General features: G+C 58.3%; 2 protein-coding genes across 3 annotated transcripts; one reads left to right on the top strand and one right to left on the bottom strand.

Annotated features, from left to right (window-relative positions):
• Positions 1-795: 795 nt before the first annotated feature.
• CCDC69 (coiled-coil domain containing 69) lies at positions 796-10772 on the bottom strand. 2 transcript variants are annotated; one of them, XM_064162044.1, is made up of 9 exons: positions 10588-10772; positions 4986-5055; positions 4407-4549; positions 4106-4181; positions 3851-3924; positions 3515-3616; positions 3126-3245; positions 2320-2417; positions 796-2187 (listed from the first exon to the last, which is right to left on the bottom strand). In XM_064162044.1, the coding sequence occupies exons 1-9, from the start codon at positions 10633-10635 to the stop codon at positions 1881-1883; spliced, it is 1038 nt and encodes a 345-aa protein (XP_064018114.1). In that variant the 5' UTR covers positions 10636-10772; the 3' UTR covers positions 796-1880. The 2 variants fall into 2 exon arrangements, with proteins under 2 accessions (XP_064018114.1, XP_064018115.1); XM_064162045.1 differs by having other exon boundaries at positions 1904-2167; positions 10588-10768.
• Positions 10773-15214: 4442 nt separating this feature from the next.
• Positions 15215-20598, top strand: GM2A (ganglioside GM2 activator). The gene is made up of 4 exons (XM_064162034.1): positions 15215-15582; positions 17846-17998; positions 18792-18974; positions 19084-20598. The coding sequence occupies exons 1-4, from the start codon at positions 15466-15468 to the stop codon at positions 19237-19239; spliced, it is 609 nt and encodes a 202-aa protein (XP_064018104.1). The 5' UTR covers positions 15215-15465; the 3' UTR covers positions 19240-20598.
• Positions 20599-21442: the final 844 nt, after the last annotated feature.

Raw genomic sequence — 21442 nt, 5'->3', positions numbered from 1 at the left:
TGCCAAGGCAGTGCCTGGGCTGGGGTTTTTCCTCCTTACCAGTGGCAAGTCCTTTCCTGGAGTAACTTATTCCTCTTCCTTGGTTCCCATCACTCCCCTTTCCAGGATGGGCACATTCCTATGGGTCCCATGCATGATGTGCCTGTAGGGGACTGAGATGCCTGACTTTGCCAGCCTCATCTCCCTTTGCCCAGCCATCCTGACACCTTCAGCCATAGGTAGGCAGGGTCTGCAGGAGCAGCCACTTGCCCCCTGCTGCAGATCCTGGCATATCACTGAAGGTTGCTGTACAAAGCTGGATGCTGCCACATCAGCTGTCCCCAGAGCTGCGAGGCTGCACATGGAGCAGTGGGTGCCTTAGAGGGACACTGGCCTAATCATCAGACACCCTCATTGCCCTCGCTGGCCACCCCATGCTGGTGCTTGGGTGAGGGCTGGACCCTGCCTCTGTGGTGCCTTCCTGGCTGCCTGCTTCAGCTGATAGGTTCCTGATTGATAAGGATCGGCACAAAGGACGGAAGTGGCTGCTGCTGTGGCCCTGCCAGCTTGGTGGGGCTGGGAGAGATGGGGATCTGCCCTGGGCTGGGAGCACATTGAAATGAATGAAAGAGGGGAAGGAGCAAAGGAAAAGGGAACCGGCAGCGGGGGCCTCCTCCGGGGCAGCCTTCTTGTGGCTTCGTGGAGCCTGCTCCCACCCTTCCCTGTCTCCCCACCTGCCCCTCGGTGCAAGGCACATGGCACTGCTGTGAGGTGTCCCCACACTGCTCCCCAGAGTCACTGAGATGAGACTGTTGCTGCTGCTCACCAACTTGTAATTGTTACAGCCAGTAGCACCTTGGCTTGGTGCACACACACACAGAGCCCCAGTCCTGGGGAGGGGACACGCTGGTGGCAGCCCCCAGAGCAGTGACCATGGCTCCATGCTCATGCACCCTGTGGAAAGTGCTTGTGTGCATCCAGCCCTGCCCTGCAGCTCTGCTGGTAGCATCTTCCCTGATGGGCTTGTGACCTGCTAGGAGCCACTGCTGAAGACTGGTTTTCCTCAGGGGGATGCTCTGCTTCCTGACTGTGCCCCTCTGCCCAGCTCTGGGGGTGGGGGGAATATGGGGCTGGTGGTAGTGCTGCTGAGGGGCAGCAGGCACAAGGAGGACTTGTGTGTCTGTGTGGCAGTGAGTGGGGACAGAGCTGGGCTGCAGGAGCAGTCCCTGGGAGCTGTTTGCTGAAGATGGAGGAAGCAGTGGAGAGAGGAAGGCATGGGTGGGGTCCCTGCTGTCCCCCTCCCCGGGAGGGGAGGCGAGTCCCTGCCTTCACTAGCAATGGCAGGAATGGGGGGGCATTGGCCTGAGCAGGAGGCTAGGCCCTGAAATGGGACAGGTTGATGTGGTCTGTAGCCAGGGTAGCACTGGAGGTGGCAGAGGTACCCAGTGGCACCCATCCCTCCTGCCCTTTGCTGCTGCTGCTGCCCTGTGAAAGCCTCAGGACTGGGCTTGGCCACTTGCTCCCCAGGGTTGGTCCCCAGGCAGTGAGGGACCTTACACCACCATGTCCCCAGTGTCCTTCCCCCGTTCCTGGTGCTCATCCCCCTCCCAGTGACCACCTTCTCTTCTCGCCTCACACCCCCAGGCAGCACTGCTGCTGGTCATGCTCCTAGCCAAGTGCTGAGTTGGATCCAGCCTAATGCACGTCTGAATGTCCTGGCCAACCCCTTTTACTCCTGGAAAGCCTCCCCACAACCTCCCACCAGAGGAGGGGGTGCAGGGATGGCACAGGAGTGTGCCCGGGGTGGTCCCCCTGCAGCCCGCACGGGCTGGGGAAGGGCAGGGGCAAGAGTCCTGTGAAATGCTCCATCACCCCGGGTTGGGTGGGGCAGCTCCGAGGGCTCATCCATCTCGGGGGCCTACCCCAGCCGCGGGGGCACTGGTGGGACCAGTGCCAGGCTCACACCCCCGGAGGAAAGCCTCGAGAGCCCCTGGCAGCAGCGGTGCCGTCGGCGCGGCGCTACGTGGCGATGAGGGGCACCTCGCCGGCAGCCACGGCGAAGGGAGCTCCGTCCCCGCCGTTGAGCACTCGGTACAGCAGCTCCTCCTTCTCCCGCTGAGCCTGCTCCCGCAGCTGGGCCTCCTTCTCCAGCGCCCCGCGGGCAGCCAGCAGCTCCTCCGACAGCTGCCTGCAGGAGAAGCGCTGCAGCTGCTGGGCAGAGCACCCCTTCAGCCCCTGCTGTGCCCCAAAAAGCACCCAGGGGCACCACAGGCTGTGAGGTATTCCCCACTGCCACCTCTCCCCCCCGTCAGAGATGCCACCTGCGGGACCAGCACTTACCTTGCCATAACCAAGTGGTTCTGGGTGCGAACGTGCAGGTCCTCGTTCTCCTGCTGGAGAGTCTTCACCTTCTCCTCCAGCAGAAGGTTCCTCTCTGCCTGGAAGAGGGGCATGAGGGTGAGGAGGAAGCTGGAAAGCAACTCTGAGCCACTCTACCACCCTATCCTGGAAGGAACCCTGGCTTGGTAGGAGCATGGTGGCAATGCATCCACGTCCTCCCTCTTCTTCAAGAGAGGAACAGGGCTCTGACCACCCCTGCTTCAGCTGCAGCTTCTGGACAGGACACAGGTGGGGAGAAGAGGCCTTAAGTTGCTCCAGAGGAGGTTTACGTTGGACATTCTCCACCAAAAGGTCTAGGCTGGATGTTAGGAGGAAGTTGTTGGCAGAGAGAGTGATTGGCATTGGAATGGGCTGCCCAGGGAGGTGGTAGAGGCACCATCCTTGGAGGTGTTGAAGCAAAGCCTGGCTGGGGCACTTAGTGCCATGGTCTGGTTGATTGGCTAGGGCTGGGTGCTAGGTTGGACTGGATGACCTTGGAGCTCTCTTCCAACCTGCTTGATTCTATGATTGTATGAACAGGGTTGTCAAGCAGTGGAACAGGCTGCCCAGGGAAGTGGTGGAGTCCCCATCCCTGGAGGGATTAAAAGATGTGTAGATGTGGTGCTGAGGGACATGGCTTGGTGGTGGACTTAGCAGTGTTAGGTTTTAACACTGGATGTGATGATCTTGAAAGTCTCTTCTAACCTAAATGATCCTGTGATGAGATGGAGAGAGGAAAGCCTACCTGTGACCTGCTTTCAACTCACCACAGCCTCCAGGTTCAGCAGCTTCTTGTCCAGGCCGTGGATGTGCTCATTCTTCATCTCAATGACAAAGTGCAGGCTCTCCAGCTCCTGCTCCCAGAAGGGGCTGGGGCTCCCATGCTCCTGTGGGCCACAGGGGAGGCAGCAGCTGCAGCAGGATGGGCACCTGGGGCACTTGCCGTGCTGTTTGCCCATTCCCTGTGTTCAAGGGACACCAATGGCCCATGCCCACCTCCCACCAGGGAAGGAGCTTTGCTCCCTGCTTCAGCTGGCCTGTGCCTATCCCCACCCCCTGGCTTCAGCCCCTCTTCAGCTCTCAGGGTCCCTCAGAGACCCTGGCTTTGGGACAGCACCCCAGGGGTAGGTCTCCTCCCTGACACCCATCTCTGCACCTTGATGTGCTTCTTGTAGTCTGTGCTCAAGAGCGACTCCTCCACCCGCTTCATCCTCTCCTGGAAGGCCTTCAGCTGCGATTTCAGTGCCTGGATCGTCTCCTAGGACAGCCAAAGAGGAAGCAGGAAGGGACATGTCTGGGACTCCTTCCTGAGCAGAGGCACTGCTGAGCTACAGCACCCCCAAAATGCCAGGGATGGAGGAGCCTGTCTGGCCCTCAGTAACAGCAGGGACTGAGATGTCCACTGAGGAGCTTGGGGCACGATGGTGGAACTGGCAGAGGCTCCTCAAGCTATCCACAAGCACCCATGGCCTAGGGAATTCTCTGCAGGTACCTGTAAGGCTGCCTGGGACCTGTGGTGGGACTCTGCCAACAGCAGCTTCTCCTCTTCATGTGCTCTCTGGAGCTCTGCAGCAAGGGACACGAGCTGAGCGTCGCTGGTGTGTGGACACCAGGGACAGCAAACCCCACCTGAGCGCCACAGTGCAGTGGAGCAGCGAGGCAGCACCCCCGTGGCTCCACAAGAAGCCAGAGGGCACCAGCAGGGAATGGGCAGAGGGGCTGCAGGAGCTCCTGTCCTGGCACGCACCTTGCAGGGTCTCTGTGTGCTCTCTCCTCAGGGCATCAAACTGCTCCTGCAGCTGCAGGTCTCTTCCCTTTTCCACCTGGGAAGCAGGCAGATAACAAATCCTACATGTCTGAACCAGTGAAAGGGATGCTCTGGCCCTCCCCACCCCCCATGACTCAGCGCCAGACCCACACCTCTTTGGGCTTCCTTAAACCCTTCTGCCTCCTGAGAACGGGAGAGCCCAGCCCAGCATGTGGCAGGTTCACTGCCTGGGAGATCCTGGCTGCAGCACACTCACTGCCCTCCCTGCTTCGTGACCCACCTGCGTGTTAACATCCTGAGCAACTCTCCTGGTGCCCGCTCGGCTGGCATCCCGCAGCTGCTCCTCCTGACCTTGAAGGAGTCTCCCAGCCTGTGCCAGCTCCTCTCCCTCCTTCCCATGCTCAGGCGTCAGGGTGGCATTGGCTGCAACGCAAACACAGCTGACACCAGGCGGACCGTGTCCTGCTCGGGTGTCCTCACAAGGGACCTACCAGTGTGGTGGCCTGGGTTCAGCCCCGGTCCTCCTCCTACTGGACACACACCTCCTTCTCCTCCCTCCTCCCCACGCCCCCATCTTGCTGATGTAAATTAACACTAATTGGGATGCTGCTGGCAGGCTCAGAGAGGACACAGCTCGTTAGGTCTCCTGCCCTGCGGACGACCTGTTTGCCTGAGAGGATGGGGTGCCATCATCTCTGGGGTGCCACCGTGCCTGCCTGCCTGCACCAGTGCCACGTGGAGGCTGCAGCCACCATCCTCATCCTCCCCAGCCCCAGCTGGTTACGCTGGGGTCTGTCCCGCTGCTTTCTGAACGCCACCCTGAGGAAGCAGAGCGCGGGGCAGACGTGCATGTTCTCACCCTTCTCTGTCTTCAAGGCCGTGAGCTCCTGGGAAGTTGGTCCCCTCTGCTGCTGGGATTTTAGCTGTCTCTGGCAGAGAGAAAGGGGGCTGGAGCGGGGGGACACAAAAGGGGGCAGATGGCTGCAGGCAGAGGGCACCCTGCAGCCAGGCACTCTGCACTGAGCACGCTTCAGTCCTGCTAAAAGCAGGCCCCCTGACCCCCCGCCCTGTGCCAGCACTGAGCACCCATGGCTGCACACACACTGTCTGGCAGGCAGCCCTGAGCTCGTTTCCCACTTTGCCACAGGACACTGCCAGCCCTGGAAGACCTGGAGAATGCTCACAAGCCCCCCAACAGGATACTGGTGCAAAAGAGGCACCAGTAGCAGAACCTTTGGTGGAGGAGAGCAGACAGCACTGAGCAGGGGTCTGGGTACGTCCCTTTCCTACCACCCTCCTCCTGCCCTGTCCATGGGAGGCTCAGGGTCAGCCTTGTCCCTGGCACCTTGCAGCACCCCAAACACACCTCTTGTCTGGTGCTTCGACCCAGCTTGTGCTGGGGCAGGAGGGGGAACACTAGAAATATCCACAGAGCAGAGGCAGTGCTGACCCCATGCCGGGCTGGCAGCAGGTGAGGGCTGGTGACAGGGCAAGCAATGACCACAGGAGAGCAGGAATGTGCTGCTCAGCCCCGCATGCTCCTGCTGCTGCAGGGCTGATATAACCCAGAGCCAGGAGCTGCCTCCAGCAACACAGCTCTGTGGGATGCCTTCCAGCCCTGCATGGGTTTAATTTAGCCACTTGGAGGGGAGGAAGGAAAAAAAACAACGCTAGGGATATATTTTTATCTGTTGCTGAAAGATAGAAGCAAATCTCAGCTGCTTTCACAGCTCAGCCTCCCTGGCACAGGGCAAATCTTGCCCCTGATGCCCACCATCCGATTGTGCTTTGGGCATGAGTATGGGTCCACTGAGGGCAGGGAATCCACCTGCTGACACGTTGCTGCTCTGCAGCCACCCATAAAAGTTTGGGTCCCTAACAAACCCATGCCCATGTCCTGCGGGGAGCCAGGGACCCTGCGGTGCCAGCTGCACCCCGGCCTGGCTCAGCTGCCTGGCCAAATGCAGAGCAGATTAGAGATCCTGGCTTGGGAAAAGAGTGAGGCAAAGCAAACAGGCCTCCCTGCCTCCACCTCCCCGACAGCCCCCCTCCTGGAGCTGGAGTGCAGCACAGTTGCCAGCGAGCAGAGAACTCGGAGCCTCTGGAAGCCACCAGGGCTTTATCTTCCCTTCTATGGCGCGAGCGGCCGCGATGCTCAGCCCGACCCAGGGCCAGCAGCCACCAGACAGTTGGGGCTTGCAGGGTTTGTTCTCCTCACCCACACGGCTCTCCCTGCAGAACTGGGGTGCTCTGGGATGTGGCCAAGCCCCAGCAGCCCTGCCTGCAAAGCGTCCCCGGGGGCTCCCCGGCCTGCCCCCTGCACCCATTTGGTGCTATTTAATGTACCCCGTGTCCCACGCTGGGTTTGGAGTCTGGGGTGGGATGGGTGGATGGAGGAGACAAGTTGCTGCTCTGCGAGCCAAGGGGCATCACAGGAGCCTCGGAAGTTCCTCCTGCTGTGGTTTTACTCCAATGAAGTGAAGGGCTGTGTGTGAGACCATTCTGACATCCAAGCCCCCGAGGGATTTGAATGAGCTGAACCATGCTGGGAGCAGGATGCTGCTATCTTCTCCAGGAGTGGCCCCCAAACCTCACTTGCTCAAACTGTTACATGTGTCACTCTGTCACTTAGGCAGTGCCTAAGGACAGAGAGCCCAGGGCTGGTCACCCCAACACCATGGGCAATGCCTCCAGCATGGATCCAGGGCACTTCCATTTCTTCTCCATGCTCCAAACCCAGGAGGATGGAGCCGACCAAGGAGAATGATTGGAGACAACTGTGCTGAACTCCAGAATGGCTGGAGGGAGGAAAGTTATGACAGCATCAGCAGACAAACCTAAATACCTGCCCTGAGGCAATGAACCAGGCACCTGTGCTACCTCTGCAGCAATTAAAATACTACCTGGAGTTCATTTTACTCCTAAGGACTCAATTGTCCTCTGGGATGAGAGCTCCACTGCCAAAGCCAGGGTGAAAGGCAGAGTGTGGCTGAAACCTAATTAAAATACAGAGGCATTTTCTGCTGCCCCTTCCAGAGGAGGATGTGGCACCCATGCCTCTGGTATCACCTAGAGCATTTTAGAGAGCTGAGACAGGAGCCTCTATCAGGAGCAGTGTTACCAGCAGGACAAGGGAGGTTATTCTGCCCCTGTGCTCAGCACTGCTCAGGCCACACCTTGAGTGCTGTGTCCAGTTCTGGGCTCCTCAATTCAAGAGAGATGTTGAGGTGCTGGAAGGTGTCCAGAGGAGGGCAGCAAGGCTGGGGAGGGGCCTGGAGCACAGCCCTGTGAGGAGAAGCTGAGGGAGCTGGGGGTGTGCAGCCTGCAGAAGAGAAGGCTCAGGGCAGAGCTCATTGCTGTCTACAACTACCTGAAGGGAGGTTGTAACCAGGTGGGGTTGGGCTCTTCTGCCAGGCAACCAGCAACAGAACAAAGGAACACAGACTCAAGTTGTGCCAGGGGAGGTCTGGGCTGGATGTTAGGAGGAAGTTGTTGTCAGAGAGAGTGATTGGCATTGGAATGGGCTGCCCAGAGAGGTGGTGGAGTCACCATGCTTGGAGGTGTTGAAGCAAAGCCTGGATTAGGCACTTAGTGCCATGGTCTGGTTGATTGGCCAGGGCTGGGTGCTAGGTTGGCCTGGATGATCTTGGAGGTCTCTTCCAACCTGCTTGATTCTGGTATCTGCTGTGTGTGGAAGGAGCACTCTGGGAGTGGTTCCAGCTGGAACAGCTTTGGCCCAGGAAAGAAGCAGATGAAACATCCTGCAGGTGCAGCCATCAGCAATGCTGCTTATGGAATGGTTTAGGTTGGGAAAGACCCTTTAAGATCATCCAGTTCAACCATTATCCTTTAAGGTCTTAGCGTGGAAACCTCTGGCTTCAGCTTTGGGGAAGCTCATGCCAAAAAAAACCCTCACCTTCTAGCTTAAAAAAAAAACCCTTAATGTATGCACATCCTCACAACGAAATGTTTCTAATGGTCTGGAGCAAAGCTGTTTATGGATGGATTAAGTAGGATTTCCAGCAGAACCCGAGGCATCCCAAAAGGTGCCAGCAGTGGGGAGTGCTTGCCGAGGCATTCAGCACGGTGCAGGCAGCTGCAGGCAGCTGTGGCAGCTGCAGCCTCTGCTTCAGCTTGCAGCATGAGGTGGGGGTTTGGCCATGAGGTGGGGCTTTGGACCGTATTTTTCTTCCTCTTTTCCTGTTTGACAAGTACGTTGAGCAACTAAACCGTGCAACCTTACCCTCCGCAAACCAAATCACAAAGAGGCAGGAAACGAGCAGTTAAATCCCCACTCCGCTCCTGGGGAAGAGGTTTTGCTTTGTGGCTGCGGAGATGGGGGGCCAGAATTGGACCCACGACCCTAAAACCTTCCCGGGACCTGCAGCAGATGCTCAGTGCTGCCAGAGCAATGCTGGCTCTGCTCTGTGGGACTTGTCTCCAGCTCTGCTGCCGGTTTTCCTCTGGCAATGGTTGTGCTGCAAGATGACTCTCACCTCTTGTACAGCCAGACCTGTGCCACAGAAACCTCAAACCCTTCATGCCCTTGGCAACCCTGAGTTTTGCAGCCTGCCCTTTCCCTTGCTCCTGCTGCTACATATAGTTTCTATAGCTCCAAAATAAACTCACCCCAGCCCTGGAGGGTGGCCAAGCCTCAGTCCTGATCTTTTGGGAAGGAGTCTTGGCCTCTCTCACGCTGACAACACAATTAAAGGGTGAGCAGTGACCACAAATGGCCAAGTGTGGGTGGATGGAGCTGGAGGGGAAGGGACCCCCAGGGACAATGCCTGCAGCATCGGGCCAGGCTCTGGCCATAGCACCTCTGCCCATGCCTCCTTATCACCCTGCTGCCTGCAAGCCACCTCCCCCAGGGCACGGAGCAGTGCCTGGTGTGCCATCTATACACCTCACTCAGCCTGGCACAGGCTCCCCAAGGTCACCTACAACTTCAGACTGGCCCCAGAAGCCTCCATAGCCCTTAGCTCTGTGACAGTCCCTGGCCCTATAATGTGGACCTGGGGTCTGTTTGGGCTTTCCTCTGAGATTTGAGGGCTCCCCCATCACCAGGGAACCCCAAAGGACCAGCCCTACAAGTCCACCCATCAGCAGCCAGGGCAGATGTCTCCCATCCCACCTTCTGGTACCCTGGACACAAGTCAGCAGGAGCAGCCCGATGCCCACCCTTACCCCTCTTTGCCATAAAGGGGACTTTCAGGGCTGCTTTTGGGATCGAGTTTAGTCACAGCAGCAGGGCTGGTTGGAGGGTGGGGGGGACACAAACCGTGGTGAGCAGCATGGTAGGGCTGAGAAGAGCTCAAGAGCGGGCAAGCAGAGGAAGGGAGGTGCCAGGGGGTAGATGACTGACTTCAGTTTCCGTGTTTCAGCTAACTGCCTCTGTCGGCACCTGAGGCCCGGGGGCTGCTCTGGCCCCCTGTCCCAGGTCCCTTCTTGCAAGCTCGCAGAGCCCTGAACCAGCCCAGAAATGTCAGATCCTAAGACACAGGGTAGGTTTTTTTCCTGTGGTACCGAGGAGCAGCCAAGCCTGCAAGGGCTGTAAATAAAGGCACTTGCTGGCTCCGGGGCTGAGCCTGCTCCCCCCACACATGCCAGCCCTGAGGCTGTGCTTCAGCCGCCTGGTGCTGGGCGGCCGAGCTCTCGCAGCTGCCTCCGCCAAGGGCCACCCGTGTAGGGGCACAAGCCAGCACCGTGGGGCCTCTCTGCCTTGCCTCCCTGCTACCCTCCAGCCACCACAACCCCCTTGACACCAGTGTGCCCAGCACACTCGACTCCACAAACAATTCCAGAGGCCACGGCAGGGTGATAAGGCGGCAGGAGCACGTCGGAAAATAACAGTAATCAGCAGCAGATAATTTCTAGCCCTCAAGCCGCGGAAGGGCTCTTCGGCGCGGAGCAGCGCGCCAGGATTTGCTGGGGACTCGCTGTTCCCCCGCGGAAGTGTCACCTTCTGCACTGGGGGGACCCAACTTCTAGGACAAGGGAGGATGCTGTGCGAGGATGGCAGAGGTCTAGCCGGGGGAACCCAGTCCTGTCCTACAAGGGAACGGCATTTGCAGCAGGCATTGTCACCCCAGATACTGCACCCCGTTTTGTATAGGGACCCCCCATGGTGTGCGGAGAGAACCTAGAGGGGTGCAGGAGGGTGGAGGAGGGCAGGTGGCTCCCAAATTCTACTTTGCCTGGTGCTATCTTCCCCACCGTACCAGCGGCGTCCCAGGCAGCGGGGAACAGCCACGCTTCCCAGCCTCACTGCTCTGGGGAGTGCGGGTGGCGAGGGAGACCCACAGCGGGTGCCCCCAGCACGCCTACTCCATGGCGTGAACCCCAACTCCAGGCAAACCCCGACCCCACACGAATCGCGACTCCCCCCCCACGCCAAGCCCAGCCCAAGCCCAGCCCAAACCCAGCCCAAGCCCAGCCCAGCAAGCCCCCGCAGCCGTTACCTTGCCGCCGGTGGGGCAGCAGCGCAGGGCGCTGCCGGTGCAGCCCATGGGAGCCCAGCCGGAGCCCGCTCAGCCGCGGGGCGCGGAGCGCTGCATCCTCCGGAGGGACGGGACGGGACGGGACGGGACGAGCTGCCTCAGCTGGCCGGCAGGGGAAAAAAATATTTGAAAAAAAATAATTAAAGAAAAAAAGTTCCCGCAGCTGCTCGCAGGCAGCGCCGGGAGAGGGTGCTCTGCACCCCCGCGCCGCGGGCAGGGCCCCCGGCCGCAGCCCGCCCGCCCCCGGGGCCGGCCCTCAGCCTCTGGAGGGGGTGCTCCGGAGCTGAGGCCCTTCCACCCCACGATATCCCCGCCCTGGGTGCAGGCTGCTTCCCCCCAAGCAGGGTAGCGGGACCCTAGGGTAGCTCAGTGCGTTCTAGGATTTTATGACGCCCCCCGCCCAGGGAATGTTCTTTCCCTGGGGGGGGACAGACAGAGGATGCTCCAGTCCTGGGTCGGGGGAAAGTGGAAGACGGACCCCTGCACTAAGGTTGGGGTACAGCTGGAGCAGAGCCTCGGTGGGGGGTGCTTCCAGTGGTGAACTCACCCTAGCCCCCCTGGGAGAAGAGATGTGAGGGCTGAGAGCAAGATCCATCCCAGCTTTTCCCATCATCCCATGAAGTCTCAGCTTGCGCTGGGGTAGCTGTGTACAGGCAGTGGCTGTGGAGTGTTTTCCTCCGGCAGCAGCTCTGCTCTGGGGGTAGCTACCCTTGCTGGAGGGGGCTTTCAGCGTGGTCCATACTGCCTGGGGGACTGCAACTCCCAGCAGCTCCCCTCTTAAGCATGCCAAACATCCAAACTGCTGAGCCTGGAGGCGGGGGAGCCTTTTTCCAAGACGAAAGCCTGCGCTTTACAAATGGGTCTCAAAGAGGCAGGGAAACACGTGTATTTGAGAGCGCCCCGTCTGAAAACCGTGGCGGAAAGGCAGGCTCCTCCCAGCAGTGCTCTGCCTTTAATGCTGTTTGCAAGCGCCGAGAGACAGCAAACTTCTCTAAATGAACGCGAATCCTGAGCTGACAAACCAGCCTCTGCCACCCAGCCCTGCCCAAAACACTGCTTCAACCCCATCACGAGGCTGTGCCCCGTATAGGACACACTGCCAGGTTTTGCCAACAGCTTTTCTATCCTGACAGCTTCCAAACATCCCCTGGGGGAAGTCCACGCAGCCCGCGGCTTGGGGGCTGCCAGCTCGCTGGTGTTTTGCCACCACTGGCACTGTCTGCCTGCTTGCTAAGGGAGCAGAGCTACATCGTCGCCCCATGGAGGTGTTTTTCTTTCCTGCCCTGCTAACCCTGGAACCAAAGGGGGATTGTGAAACACTACTCGGCTAGGAGGGTGGGGAGGAAAAGGGGCAGGCCCGTGGCTGCCCCAGGTCTCCCCGGAGACTGGCGGGACCAGTTGCCTGCATCTAGGTGCTGCTTAACTTGGGTTGACATTTTGTGAGTCACAGCAGCTTCCTGGCTGCTCAGGAGCCACTGAGAGCGTCTCTGTTCTTATCGTGCACTTCATACGCGAGGCAAATCTCCTTCCCAGCCTGAGAGTACTTATTTGGGCTGAGTAGATCGTTCGTAGGATAAAAAGCTCTGTTAGTGCAAGGTGCTGGTCTCCACCTTCGCCAGGGTTAATTCAAAATCCTGGTCCAGACCCTGGAGACTGAAGGGGCAAGCACAAAAGCACAATGCCTATTTCTAGACAGAATTTGCATCGTTGGGGCTGTGGTTATGAACAGAAACAACTGCGTGGGCAGCTGAGGAGGAGCCCGTCCAGCTGCCGTCACGTCTTGCTGGTGCACGGAGGTCCAGCAGTTCACGTCTGCTTGTGGCAGTTTCTGGGTTTAACTGTGGGGCACAGAGGGGGTGCATGAGGACGTCCCTGTGCCACAGAGCTGGCCCTGGGTAGAGTTTCTCTTGATAAGGTGGAGAAAAAGCAGGCTTCAGGCTGAAGCATCACGCCAGAAAGGCAGAGCTGGGACTGGGGGGCCAGGCTAGCCCCAGCAGCCTGCTCCCCAGCTCCACACTCTGTGCCGTGGCCGCTACAACTCTGCTCTTCTACAAATCACTGACTTGGAGCACTTTACTTCTTTCAGCCTGCCAGAAGGCCTGCCTGTGCTGCCCCCCAAAGCCTCTCCTTTTAGCTGGATTTTAGCAATTTCTCTGTTTCTGCAGTCTTCTTGTGTGGGCTGTGTGGGATGTGTCCCAGCTGGAGAGATCTGCCATCTCAAGCCTGGCTTCATCTTCCTCTGCCCCAATACACTAACAACTTGCTCTCTGTGCAGGGCAGCACTTCAACAGGCAGAAACTTCTCTGCCCAGCTGCTTTCAAGCAATGCAGGGACTTACATCATGGTATACGAGTGGGATTCATGGCTGCTGCAAGTCATCCTCCTCTCTATAACCGTGGAAGCCTGGAGAATATGCAGGGCTGTGCTGCCAGAAGCTGCTCTCAGAGAGCTGGTGAGAAAAGGAACCGTGGCAGTGAGGGGATTTTTGCCCGTGGAGAGACAGGAAGGCAGAGACACTGTGGGGCAGACCCACCTGGGACAGCTTCAGCACATGCTGACCTTTGCCCCTATGTCTTTTTTGGGGTTATCACAATCTCTCTCCAGGAATGAGAGTGCCTGGAGACATCTCAAAAAGTTTTGCCTAGCAAAGTGAGCCCGGGGAGGTTTATCTCAGGCTCAGCCTCGTTGCCCTAAATGGGATAACAGCTGGCTGAATGGTGAGTTAATTTGTACCGATGGTCATTTAAAGTGTTTGCCAAAGCTTGTGGATAAGAGAAGTATTTATGCAAGCTGTTAAAGTGTCTCAGCTCTGTCTCCAGTTCCAGCTGGTAAGGACTGGGCAGGACAAGGGTGGGTACAAGGCATGGGTTATCCATCTGGGATCCAGCCCTACATGTTCTATGTGCAGGGTGGTCCTGTGAGCACAGATGGGGTCATTCATAATATTTTTTCCCCTTTTGTTTTCAGAAATTCAGTCAAAAGGAGGGGGAGGGGAAATGTTGCCAGAAAGCTTTTGGACAGTGAGCTGGCCTGGTGGGTCTAGGCAGTGGGGAGAGTGAATGACTGACTTAATGAAGTCATTAATGCTGTCACCCGTTTGTGCTGGCAGCTCTGCTTCAATGCAAGTCGAAGACATTAGGCAGATCTGCTGAGATCTTGTTGACTTGGGCTTTGCATGGGTGAGGTAGCTCAGCAAACTTTGAACTGCAGAGGATCTTGCCTGTGTTGGAGCCCCAGAAAAACGGCTGCAGAGTCCTTTGGTGGTGACTCTTAGGTCACACATTGCTTCTGCCTTGAGGTAGAGCAGCAATTTCTCTTAAGTCCTGCCCCTGCTTGTGTATCACTAAGCAAAAAAAGATGTGGATTAACCTGTCCTCAGAGTCCTTTATTCTTTGTTTTTTCCCATGGCAAAATGGAATGGTGAAAGGATGGGAATGGGAGAATGAGAGAGTGAAACCTTCACCCGTGCTAGTGGTGAGAAGTAGCTGAGGGCTCAAGACAAGGGGCTCTGCTCCCAACATGATGATGCTCTGGCCATGTCTGTGACCCTCCCCACATATCCCTGTCCCCTGGCTGCCTCCAGGGCCGCAAAGTGGAAACTAATCCCTGGGGGGATAACTTTCTGCCCCACTCCTGGGTGGGGTGGGGGGAGCAGGACTATTTATTCCTCAGCATTAAGCCTTTGCGGTGGATCAGCAATGCAGTTGTCACTGCGGGCATGGGGTGGGCAGCAGCATCCGTCACGGCCTCTGCCTGCTCCTGTGCCCTGCACGCAGGCTCTGGCTGGCCTTGCTGCTAAATAAGGATGAAAGGCTAAAAATAGAGCTGAGGCAGGGGTTTGGACAGGCCAGGAAAGCCTTCCCAGGGCCAGCAGCAATATGGGAAGGCTGGCCAGCATGCAAGAAGAGCTGAGCTGCCTGTGGGGAAAGATCCTACAAGTGTCTCCTACTCATGCTGTGATTTCTTTTGCTCAGCTGGCTCTGTCCCTTCCAGCTTTCCAAAGGGAAAAATTCTCTTCACCAACGTGTATGGGAAAAGTCATGCTCCTGTGCTGTCTGTGGTGGTGGGGCCATTCCAGCACGATTTGGGGCTCAAGGCATCTCTGGCTGGAAAAGGAGCACCTGAAGGGGGAAGGGTGGAAGAAGGAGGTGTTAAATCAGAAATTTTGGGTAGGTAGATGGTGGCTAGTGGGGTGCTGTGGCAAACTGTCCACATTGCATGGCTACGCAATGCCAGGATGTCCCCCACCCCCTGCAGCACATCAGGTTTGGGGCTCAGATTCTTTCTGCTCCTTTTGTGAGGTTGAGGGATGGTCCTGGGTGCCAGACCGAGGTGGATACTGTGCAAAGGGGTGCAAGATGTCTCGGTCAATGGGTGAGGTGCAGCTGTGTGTGTGGGGGTGGGGGTCACTGGGGAGACAATCTGGTCTCACCCAGCGAATCTGGGTGGTGTGGCTGCCTCTCGCTGTCAGCAGAGAGTGAATTGCTGCGTGCCTGGGGAAGCGCCGCTTCCCGTCCCAGCATCCCTGCGATTCCAGTCCTGTGCTTGACGGCAAAACCGGGGAGGAGAGAAGGAATATTAAAAAGAGGCAGGGGAAGAAATCTGTGAGGGGAGGGAGGGGAATCGGGCCTGGGCCGGAGCTCGCAGGCTGCACTCGCACCCTCCCAGCCTCGCCGCCAGTCCCGGGGCTGCGTTCCGGACCAGCCCCGCTCCGCACCCGGCGCTGCCTCTCCGCCCGCCCCCGTCGGCCTCGTCTCTCGCTTTTCTCCTCCCCCTCGGTGCGCTTCCCCTCCGGCCGCCCCGGCGCTGTGCCTAGCTCCGGCTGCTCCGTCCGCAGCGATGGTGGGAGCGGGGCTGGCGCTGGCGCTCTGCGCGCTGCAGCTCTGCCCGGCCGTGCTCGCAGCCTCCGGCCCGCAGCTGCTGCTGGAGCGGAGCCGCTCCCGGAGCCTGCGCAAGGTGAGACCCTCTCCCCGAGCCCCTCCACCCTGCTCCGCCTTGGGCCTGGGGGGCGCTGCCTGAGGGGCTCTGGGAGCTCGGCGGAGGGAGGCTTTCAGGGTGGGAAAGCTGTCGCCATCCTGCTGGGTTCTGCAAGGGGCAGAAGTGTTTTCTGACGCAGAAGGGTCTGGGTGCGTGGCTGCGGCCGGGTGGGGGTCACTGGGGTCTCACAGACCCGGCTGCGGGTTGGAATTCAGCCTCGGAGCAGGAGGGAACCGCATTTTGGCAAACCTTGCTGAACCAGACAGCCTGGCGGCCTCCCCTCCTCTGGCTGAGCTTTCCCCGTAGGCTCCCAGCAGCCAGCCCTAGCCCTGCTCATCCCTCCTGCTCCTCAGCCCTTTCCAGCTCCGGCGGCTGCCTCCTGGTTCCCACGCAGCGCTGGGCTGGGCTGATGGGCACAGGCTGATGAAGATACGTGACTCTCACGGGGTGCGGGGGAAAGAGCTCGGTCACTATTTTCCGGGAAGGTTGATGCTCACGGAATGATCAAATCACAGAATTGTTTGGGTTGGGAGATACCTCTGAGATTGTCGAGGGCAGCTGTTAACCTAAGGACACCCTGGCCGGCGGTCTTATGCCCCGAAGTGCCACGTCCACATGCTTCCTCGACACCTACAGGGTCGGTGACTGGTACCTGCCTGGGCAACCTGTTCCAATGCCTGACCACTCTTTCAGTGCAGAAATCCTTCCTGATATCGAATCTAAACCTCCCTGCTAACAGTTCCACACCATTTGCTCTTGTTTGAGCACCTGGTACTGGGTGAGAAGAGTCTGACCCCCAGTCTCCTTTCAGGGAGCTGTAGAGAGCAATGAGGTCTTGCTTCAGCCTCCTCTTCTCCAGCCTAAATCCCAGTTCCCTCAGTTGCTCCTCATAAGGCTTCTCCAGGCCCCTCACCAGCTTTGCCCTTCTCTGGACATACTCCAGCAACTCAGGGTCCTTCATGTAGTGAGTGACCCAAAGCTGAAGGGGTGGGGAGGCAGGAGGGAGGCTCTGCAGGAAGCACAGGGGCTGTGGCACGGCCATGTGGACCCCCACGCTGGCGTGTAGCTGCCGTGGAGCCTCTTTGCCTGCAGACTCACTGGTGAGGAGCTCCCAGCTCTTGCTAAATGTCAGGGTGCAGCCCGCCCCTTGCCCTGGCTTGCCCTGAGCCCCACGTCCTGCCTCGGGCTGCTCGCAGCTGGTGAGTGGGATGGCAGGACAGGCTGCGGTGCCCCCTGGCACCAGGTAATACAGCTTCCACCGGTTCTGGGGCTGCTGAGCAGGCCAGGAGAGCCTGTGGCACGGGGACATGGGCTTCCTTGGCCAGACCTGTTCAGGGTGCACGGCCAAGGTGTCCTCCTGCCAGGAAGAGACTTGCAATTAGGCTGGAACCTGCTTGGGGAGGAAGCTGGGGCTTGGCGCTCACCGCTGCTTTGCAGCAGGTTCAGAGGTGGGTATTGCAGGCAAGTGCCCACATCCCCCTGCCTTTGCACTTGGGATGGGCTAGTCCATGGCTTTGCTGATGGTGGCTGGGGAAGCTGGTGGGACTCGGAATAGGCAGGGAAACTAAGCCAGTGTGGTTCTCAGCCCAGACGTGAATGCTGGCACCCCTTGTGTGTGGCTGTTAGGTACCCCACGAGACAGCACTGCTTCCCTGGCTCCTTTTTGCTGAACCAGCTCAGGACCAGGCCCCTGGGGATTTATCAGGTGGTGGGGAAGCTTGGCTCATGTGAAATGCAATGAGTGAGTGCAGTTCCTCCTCCTGCATGAGACCAGGTGGCTGGATGGTGAATGAGGCCTTGCAGCAGCCAGGCTGGTCCTGGCCAGTCTGGAAGACTGAGGCAGCCCCACAGCTGTGCCAGGACACAACATCCCTTGGGCTAGAGCAGCCACTGCCACCCTGCCCTAGTCCTTGCTTTGCTCTCATACACCTTGATGGGTGCCATTGGTGCTGGTGTGAAGGATCCTTCTTGCCTTGGTTCAGAGGCTGAGCTGAGGCAAGTTTGGAACTTGCAGCCTGGGAACCTTCTTTAGATGTAAAGTACTTGCATGGCAGGGCTGATGGAGAGTTTCTGTGGTGCCCTGAGGCTCAGAAAGCTGTCAGTGTTTGCAAGGAGGATGAAAGTCGTTTTCTGGCTGTGCTTGTGAGCAGATTTTGGGGTGAGAGTCCAACACTGGGGAAACCTGCAAACCCAGGGCAAGGCTTGCCCTGGCTCTCACTGCTCCCATCCCTTGATGCTGCAGGTTGGTGGCTTTGCCTGGGAGAACTGTGGTGACAAAAAGAACCCCGTGGTGCTGCAGAGCCTCTCTGTGGCACCTGACCCCATCAGCATTCCAGGGAGCCTGCGCATCAGTGCAGCTGTCAGCAGCAGCAAGACCATGGCCTCACCTCTGAAGGTATGAGCTGGAGGTGCCTCTGTGGGATAAGGGAGAGCAGCACCTCTCGAAACCACCAGCAGCTGGGAATTGCACAGCAGTGGGGATGGGAATGAGCAGCCTTTGGGGGAATGAGTCACAGAGCAGTGCAGGGCTCAGCACACTCACTTCTGTGAGCCACAATGGGGTTTTGGGCACAGGGAGACCTGTGGTGGGAGCAGACAGCCCAGTGGGAAGCTTCTAACGTCGACCCAGTGGGAGAAACCACCTGATGTGTGTCATGTCCTGTGGATGTAATGGCTTGGAGAAGGAACTGAAACCCCAAGTGTCCCGAGTGCTCCCAGCAGTCACTGCAGCACTCATTTTTCAGTGGCCAGACCCAGCTGGTCCCTCCAAGGACATGCCACAGCACTTCTGTGGGTGTCCTGGCTTGGCCTGGCTGCCCTGTGCCACTTTTTGGGGACATCTTGCAATGAGACAGATTGTGTCTCTCTGCCCAAGGTGCAGGGGCTGTCTTGAGCACTGCCATGGTTCCTGTTTGAGGCTGGGGCTTTGAGGATAGGGGAAGGAGCAGATGTGTGGGGTGCTGGGTGGTGTTTGCTCAAGGGGCCAAGCTGAGGTTGAAGGAAGAGAAAGCTGCAGACAGAGAGGAAGCAAGAGCAGGAGGGGGAGGTGGGATGGCATGTGGTGGCCCCATGGATACCCCAAGGAACTGCACAGGCAGAGGGAGATGGCTGGGAGGAGAAGCAGGACAGTGTGGAGGAGCTGTGGGTACCTGTGCTGGCCGTACTGGTGCCAACCACTTTCCTTCCAGGTGGTGCTGGTGGTGGAGAAAGCACTGGGTGACCTCTGGATCCAGCTGCCCTGCATCGACCAGCTGGGCAGCTGCACCTACAATGATGTCTGCACCATCCTCGACAACCTCATCCCACCTGGCACCACCTGCCCAGAGCCCCTGCTCACCTATGGCATCCCCTGCCACTGTCCTTTCAAAGCGGTATGCCTGGAACCCCCAGCGGGGCTGATGCCAGCAGCACTGCTGCGTGCCTCCATGCCCCTCAGTGTGAGGCTGGAGGCTTCTGCCTACAAGTTCCCTTTCTCCACAGGGCTCCTACTCCCTGCCAGCCAGCGACTTTGACCTGCCTGAGGTGGAGCTGCCCTCCTGGATGACCAACGGCAACTACCGTGTGCGGGCGGCTGTCAGCAATGGTGGGGAGGAGCTGGCCTGTGTCAAGCTGGCCTTCTCCTTGCAGTCCCAGTGAGAGGTGGGGGGACTCTCCCTCCTCTCCCCAACACCTTGGTCCCCTGTTCTATTCCCTCCAACTCTACCCCATCCCATTCCTGTGAGGTACATCCCTCCAGCCCCTCAACTCCAGCTTGGTGCTCCCCTTCCCCTGCTACACAGAGGAAGGCTGCTCTGCCTGCCCTGCTGCCACCAGATCCCATCAGCAGCCTTTCAGAGTGACCTGGGGGAAGTTAACTTTTACACAGTCTTTCTTGTTTTGTTTTGTTTTAGTTAACCCAATGAGGGAAATTTTAGATACAAACATTCCAGGGAAAAGCATGATTTCTTGGAGCAGTCCGTGGGGAGGAGGCAGCATTGGGGAGGTATGGGGCAGGCTGGAGGGATGCAGGATTAGGTGCTGAGAGTGTCACTGCTTACTCCTCACCACCTCTGGCCAGAACATGAGGCTGTTCCTGCAGAAATGTCCCCAAAATGGCCACAAGAGCCCTGTCTCAGCTACCAGCAGTTCTGGGTCTGTCTTTGGGACATCCCTGTACTGCACATGGGAGCAGCTTGGTCACTTGAGGCACTGGTGGGGACACTTCCCCGTGCCCTTCCCGTGACAAACATCACAGGTACAACAGGGCCATAACCACCCACACCTCTGTTGGACATTCCCATTTGTGAGGCACCAAGTGGCTGCTGCTGCTCCCAGCAGCAGTAGAGGTGCTGCTGGCTGTGCTGTCTCCAGGGGAACATGGCTGTGATGGGTATCTGGGGCACATCCTGACTGAGGACAAGTCCCACTCATCTCATTTTGGCACTGGGGCAGGATGCTGCACTGGGATTCACATTTCCCTGGGCGCAGGCAGCTGCAGCATCCTGGACCTGCGATGGACTGGGAGGTGACCATGAAGACCAGCAGCCTGGGTCCTGTTTAGGGGCCCTGCAGCCCATCTCCTGGTTGTGGCTGGGGGCTGAGGCATGGGCAGGCAGCAACTTTCCTGCCTGCTGCTCTGGGCTAGATCTGTGCCAGATCTCTGCAGAGCAGGTGGAGAAAACCCACCGTCCACCTGCCTCCCTCACTGTCCCTGCCTCCTGGCATTATTTAGCCCCTCCATAGGGCTGATCTTCCTCCAAGCACTTTTAAACGCCTTAACTACTGCTGGGCTGCCCCAGTGGGAGGTCCTCTGCCAGGCAGATGTGCTCCCACTGCTTTTCTGTGACTTTGCCTTGCTCTGTTCACCTTGCTGCTGGGTCTGGCGCGGGTTTGTTTAGCTTGGAGCAATTCTAACTCCGTCGCCTGGCTCCCTGCCGCTGTGCAGCGCCCGTGTGAGGGTGGCATCCCCCTCTCAGGCAGGGAGTGCAGGTTCTTAATAAATCTTTTTACCAGGAAGTGAGGCTGGTGCCTGTTGGGGCTGGGGAGTGAACTCAGGGTGGCTCTTGTTTCCCTTGAAATAAGAGAGATGTGGAATTTGATCCCGAGGGATGTGGTTGAGCTTGAGAAGCAGGTCTGTGTGAGGCTCGACAAGGTCAAGTGCAAGGTCCTGCACCTGGGTTGAGGTCAGTGCCCAGTTCTGATGCGGGCTGGGAGAGGAGGAGGTTGGAAGGAGCCCTCTGGAGAAGGACTCGGGGATACTGGTGGTTGGAAAGATGGGTGTGAGGCAGTAGTGTATGTTCACAGTCCCAGAAGCCAGCTGTATCCTGGCCTGCACCAGCAGGTTGAGGGAGGGAATTCTGCCTCCCTGGTGAGAGCCTGCCTGCGTTGTCTCCTCAGCACAGGGTGGGCATGGACCTGTTGGAGTGGATCCAGAGGAGACCACAGAAACGACCTGAGGGCTGGAGCACCTCTGCTGTGAAGAAAGGCTGAGGGCATTGGCATTGTTCAGCCTGGAGAAGAGGGCTCTGGGAAGGCTTCACTGAAGCCTTTCGTTGGTTAGAGTGGCCTATAGGAAGGATGGGGACAAGGTTTTTATCCGGGCCTGTTGAGACAGGCAAGGGGTGATGGTTTTAAACTAAAAGAGGGAGTTTGACTAGAGAGAAGGATGACACTTTCCATAGTGAGAGTGGGTATATGCTGTTCCAGGTTGCCCAGATTGGTGCTGGAGAGCCCATCCCTGGAAACATCGAAGATCGGGATGGGCAAGGCTCTGAGCAGCCTGATTTGGCCGAAGATGCCTCTGCCTAGTGCAGGGAGGTTGCACTAGAAGGGCTTCAAAGGTCCCTTCTCGCCCAAACCG

This window comes from Pogoniulus pusillus, chromosome 22 (genome assembly GCF_015220805.1).
Source record: "Pogoniulus pusillus isolate bPogPus1 chromosome 22, bPogPus1.pri, whole genome shotgun sequence".
NCBI lineage: Eukaryota > Metazoa > Chordata > Aves > Piciformes > Lybiidae > Pogoniulus > Pogoniulus pusillus.
Note: the sequence above shows the minus strand (reverse complement) of the source record. Positions and strands in the feature narration are given on the sequence as shown.

Excerpts from the sequence above, each read along its gene's own strand:
- CCDC69 (XM_064162044.1), bottom strand. The coding sequence starts at position 10,635 with ATGGGCTGCACCGGCAGCGCCCTGCGCTGCTGCCCCACCGGCGGCAAG. Across the intron at positions 4,182-4,406 it reads CTCAGGATGTTAACACGCAG|GTGGAAAAGGGAAGAGACCT; the intron begins GTGGGTCACGAA and ends CCTGCTTCCCAG. Across the intron at positions 3,925-4,105 it reads GCACACAGAGACCCTGCAAG|AGCTCCAGAGAGCACATGAA; the intron begins GTGCGTGCCAGG and ends CCCTTGCTGCAG.
- GM2A (XM_064162034.1), top strand. The coding sequence starts at position 15,466 with ATGGTGGGAGCGGGGCTGGCGCTGGCGCTCTGCGCGCTGCAGCTCTGC. Across the intron at positions 15,583-17,845 it reads GCTCCCGGAGCCTGCGCAAG|GTTGGTGGCTTTGCCTGGGA; the intron begins GTGAGACCCTCT and ends TTGATGCTGCAG. Across the intron at positions 18,975-19,083 it reads GCCACTGTCCTTTCAAAGCG|GGCTCCTACTCCCTGCCAGC; the intron begins GTATGCCTGGAA and ends CTTTCTCCACAG.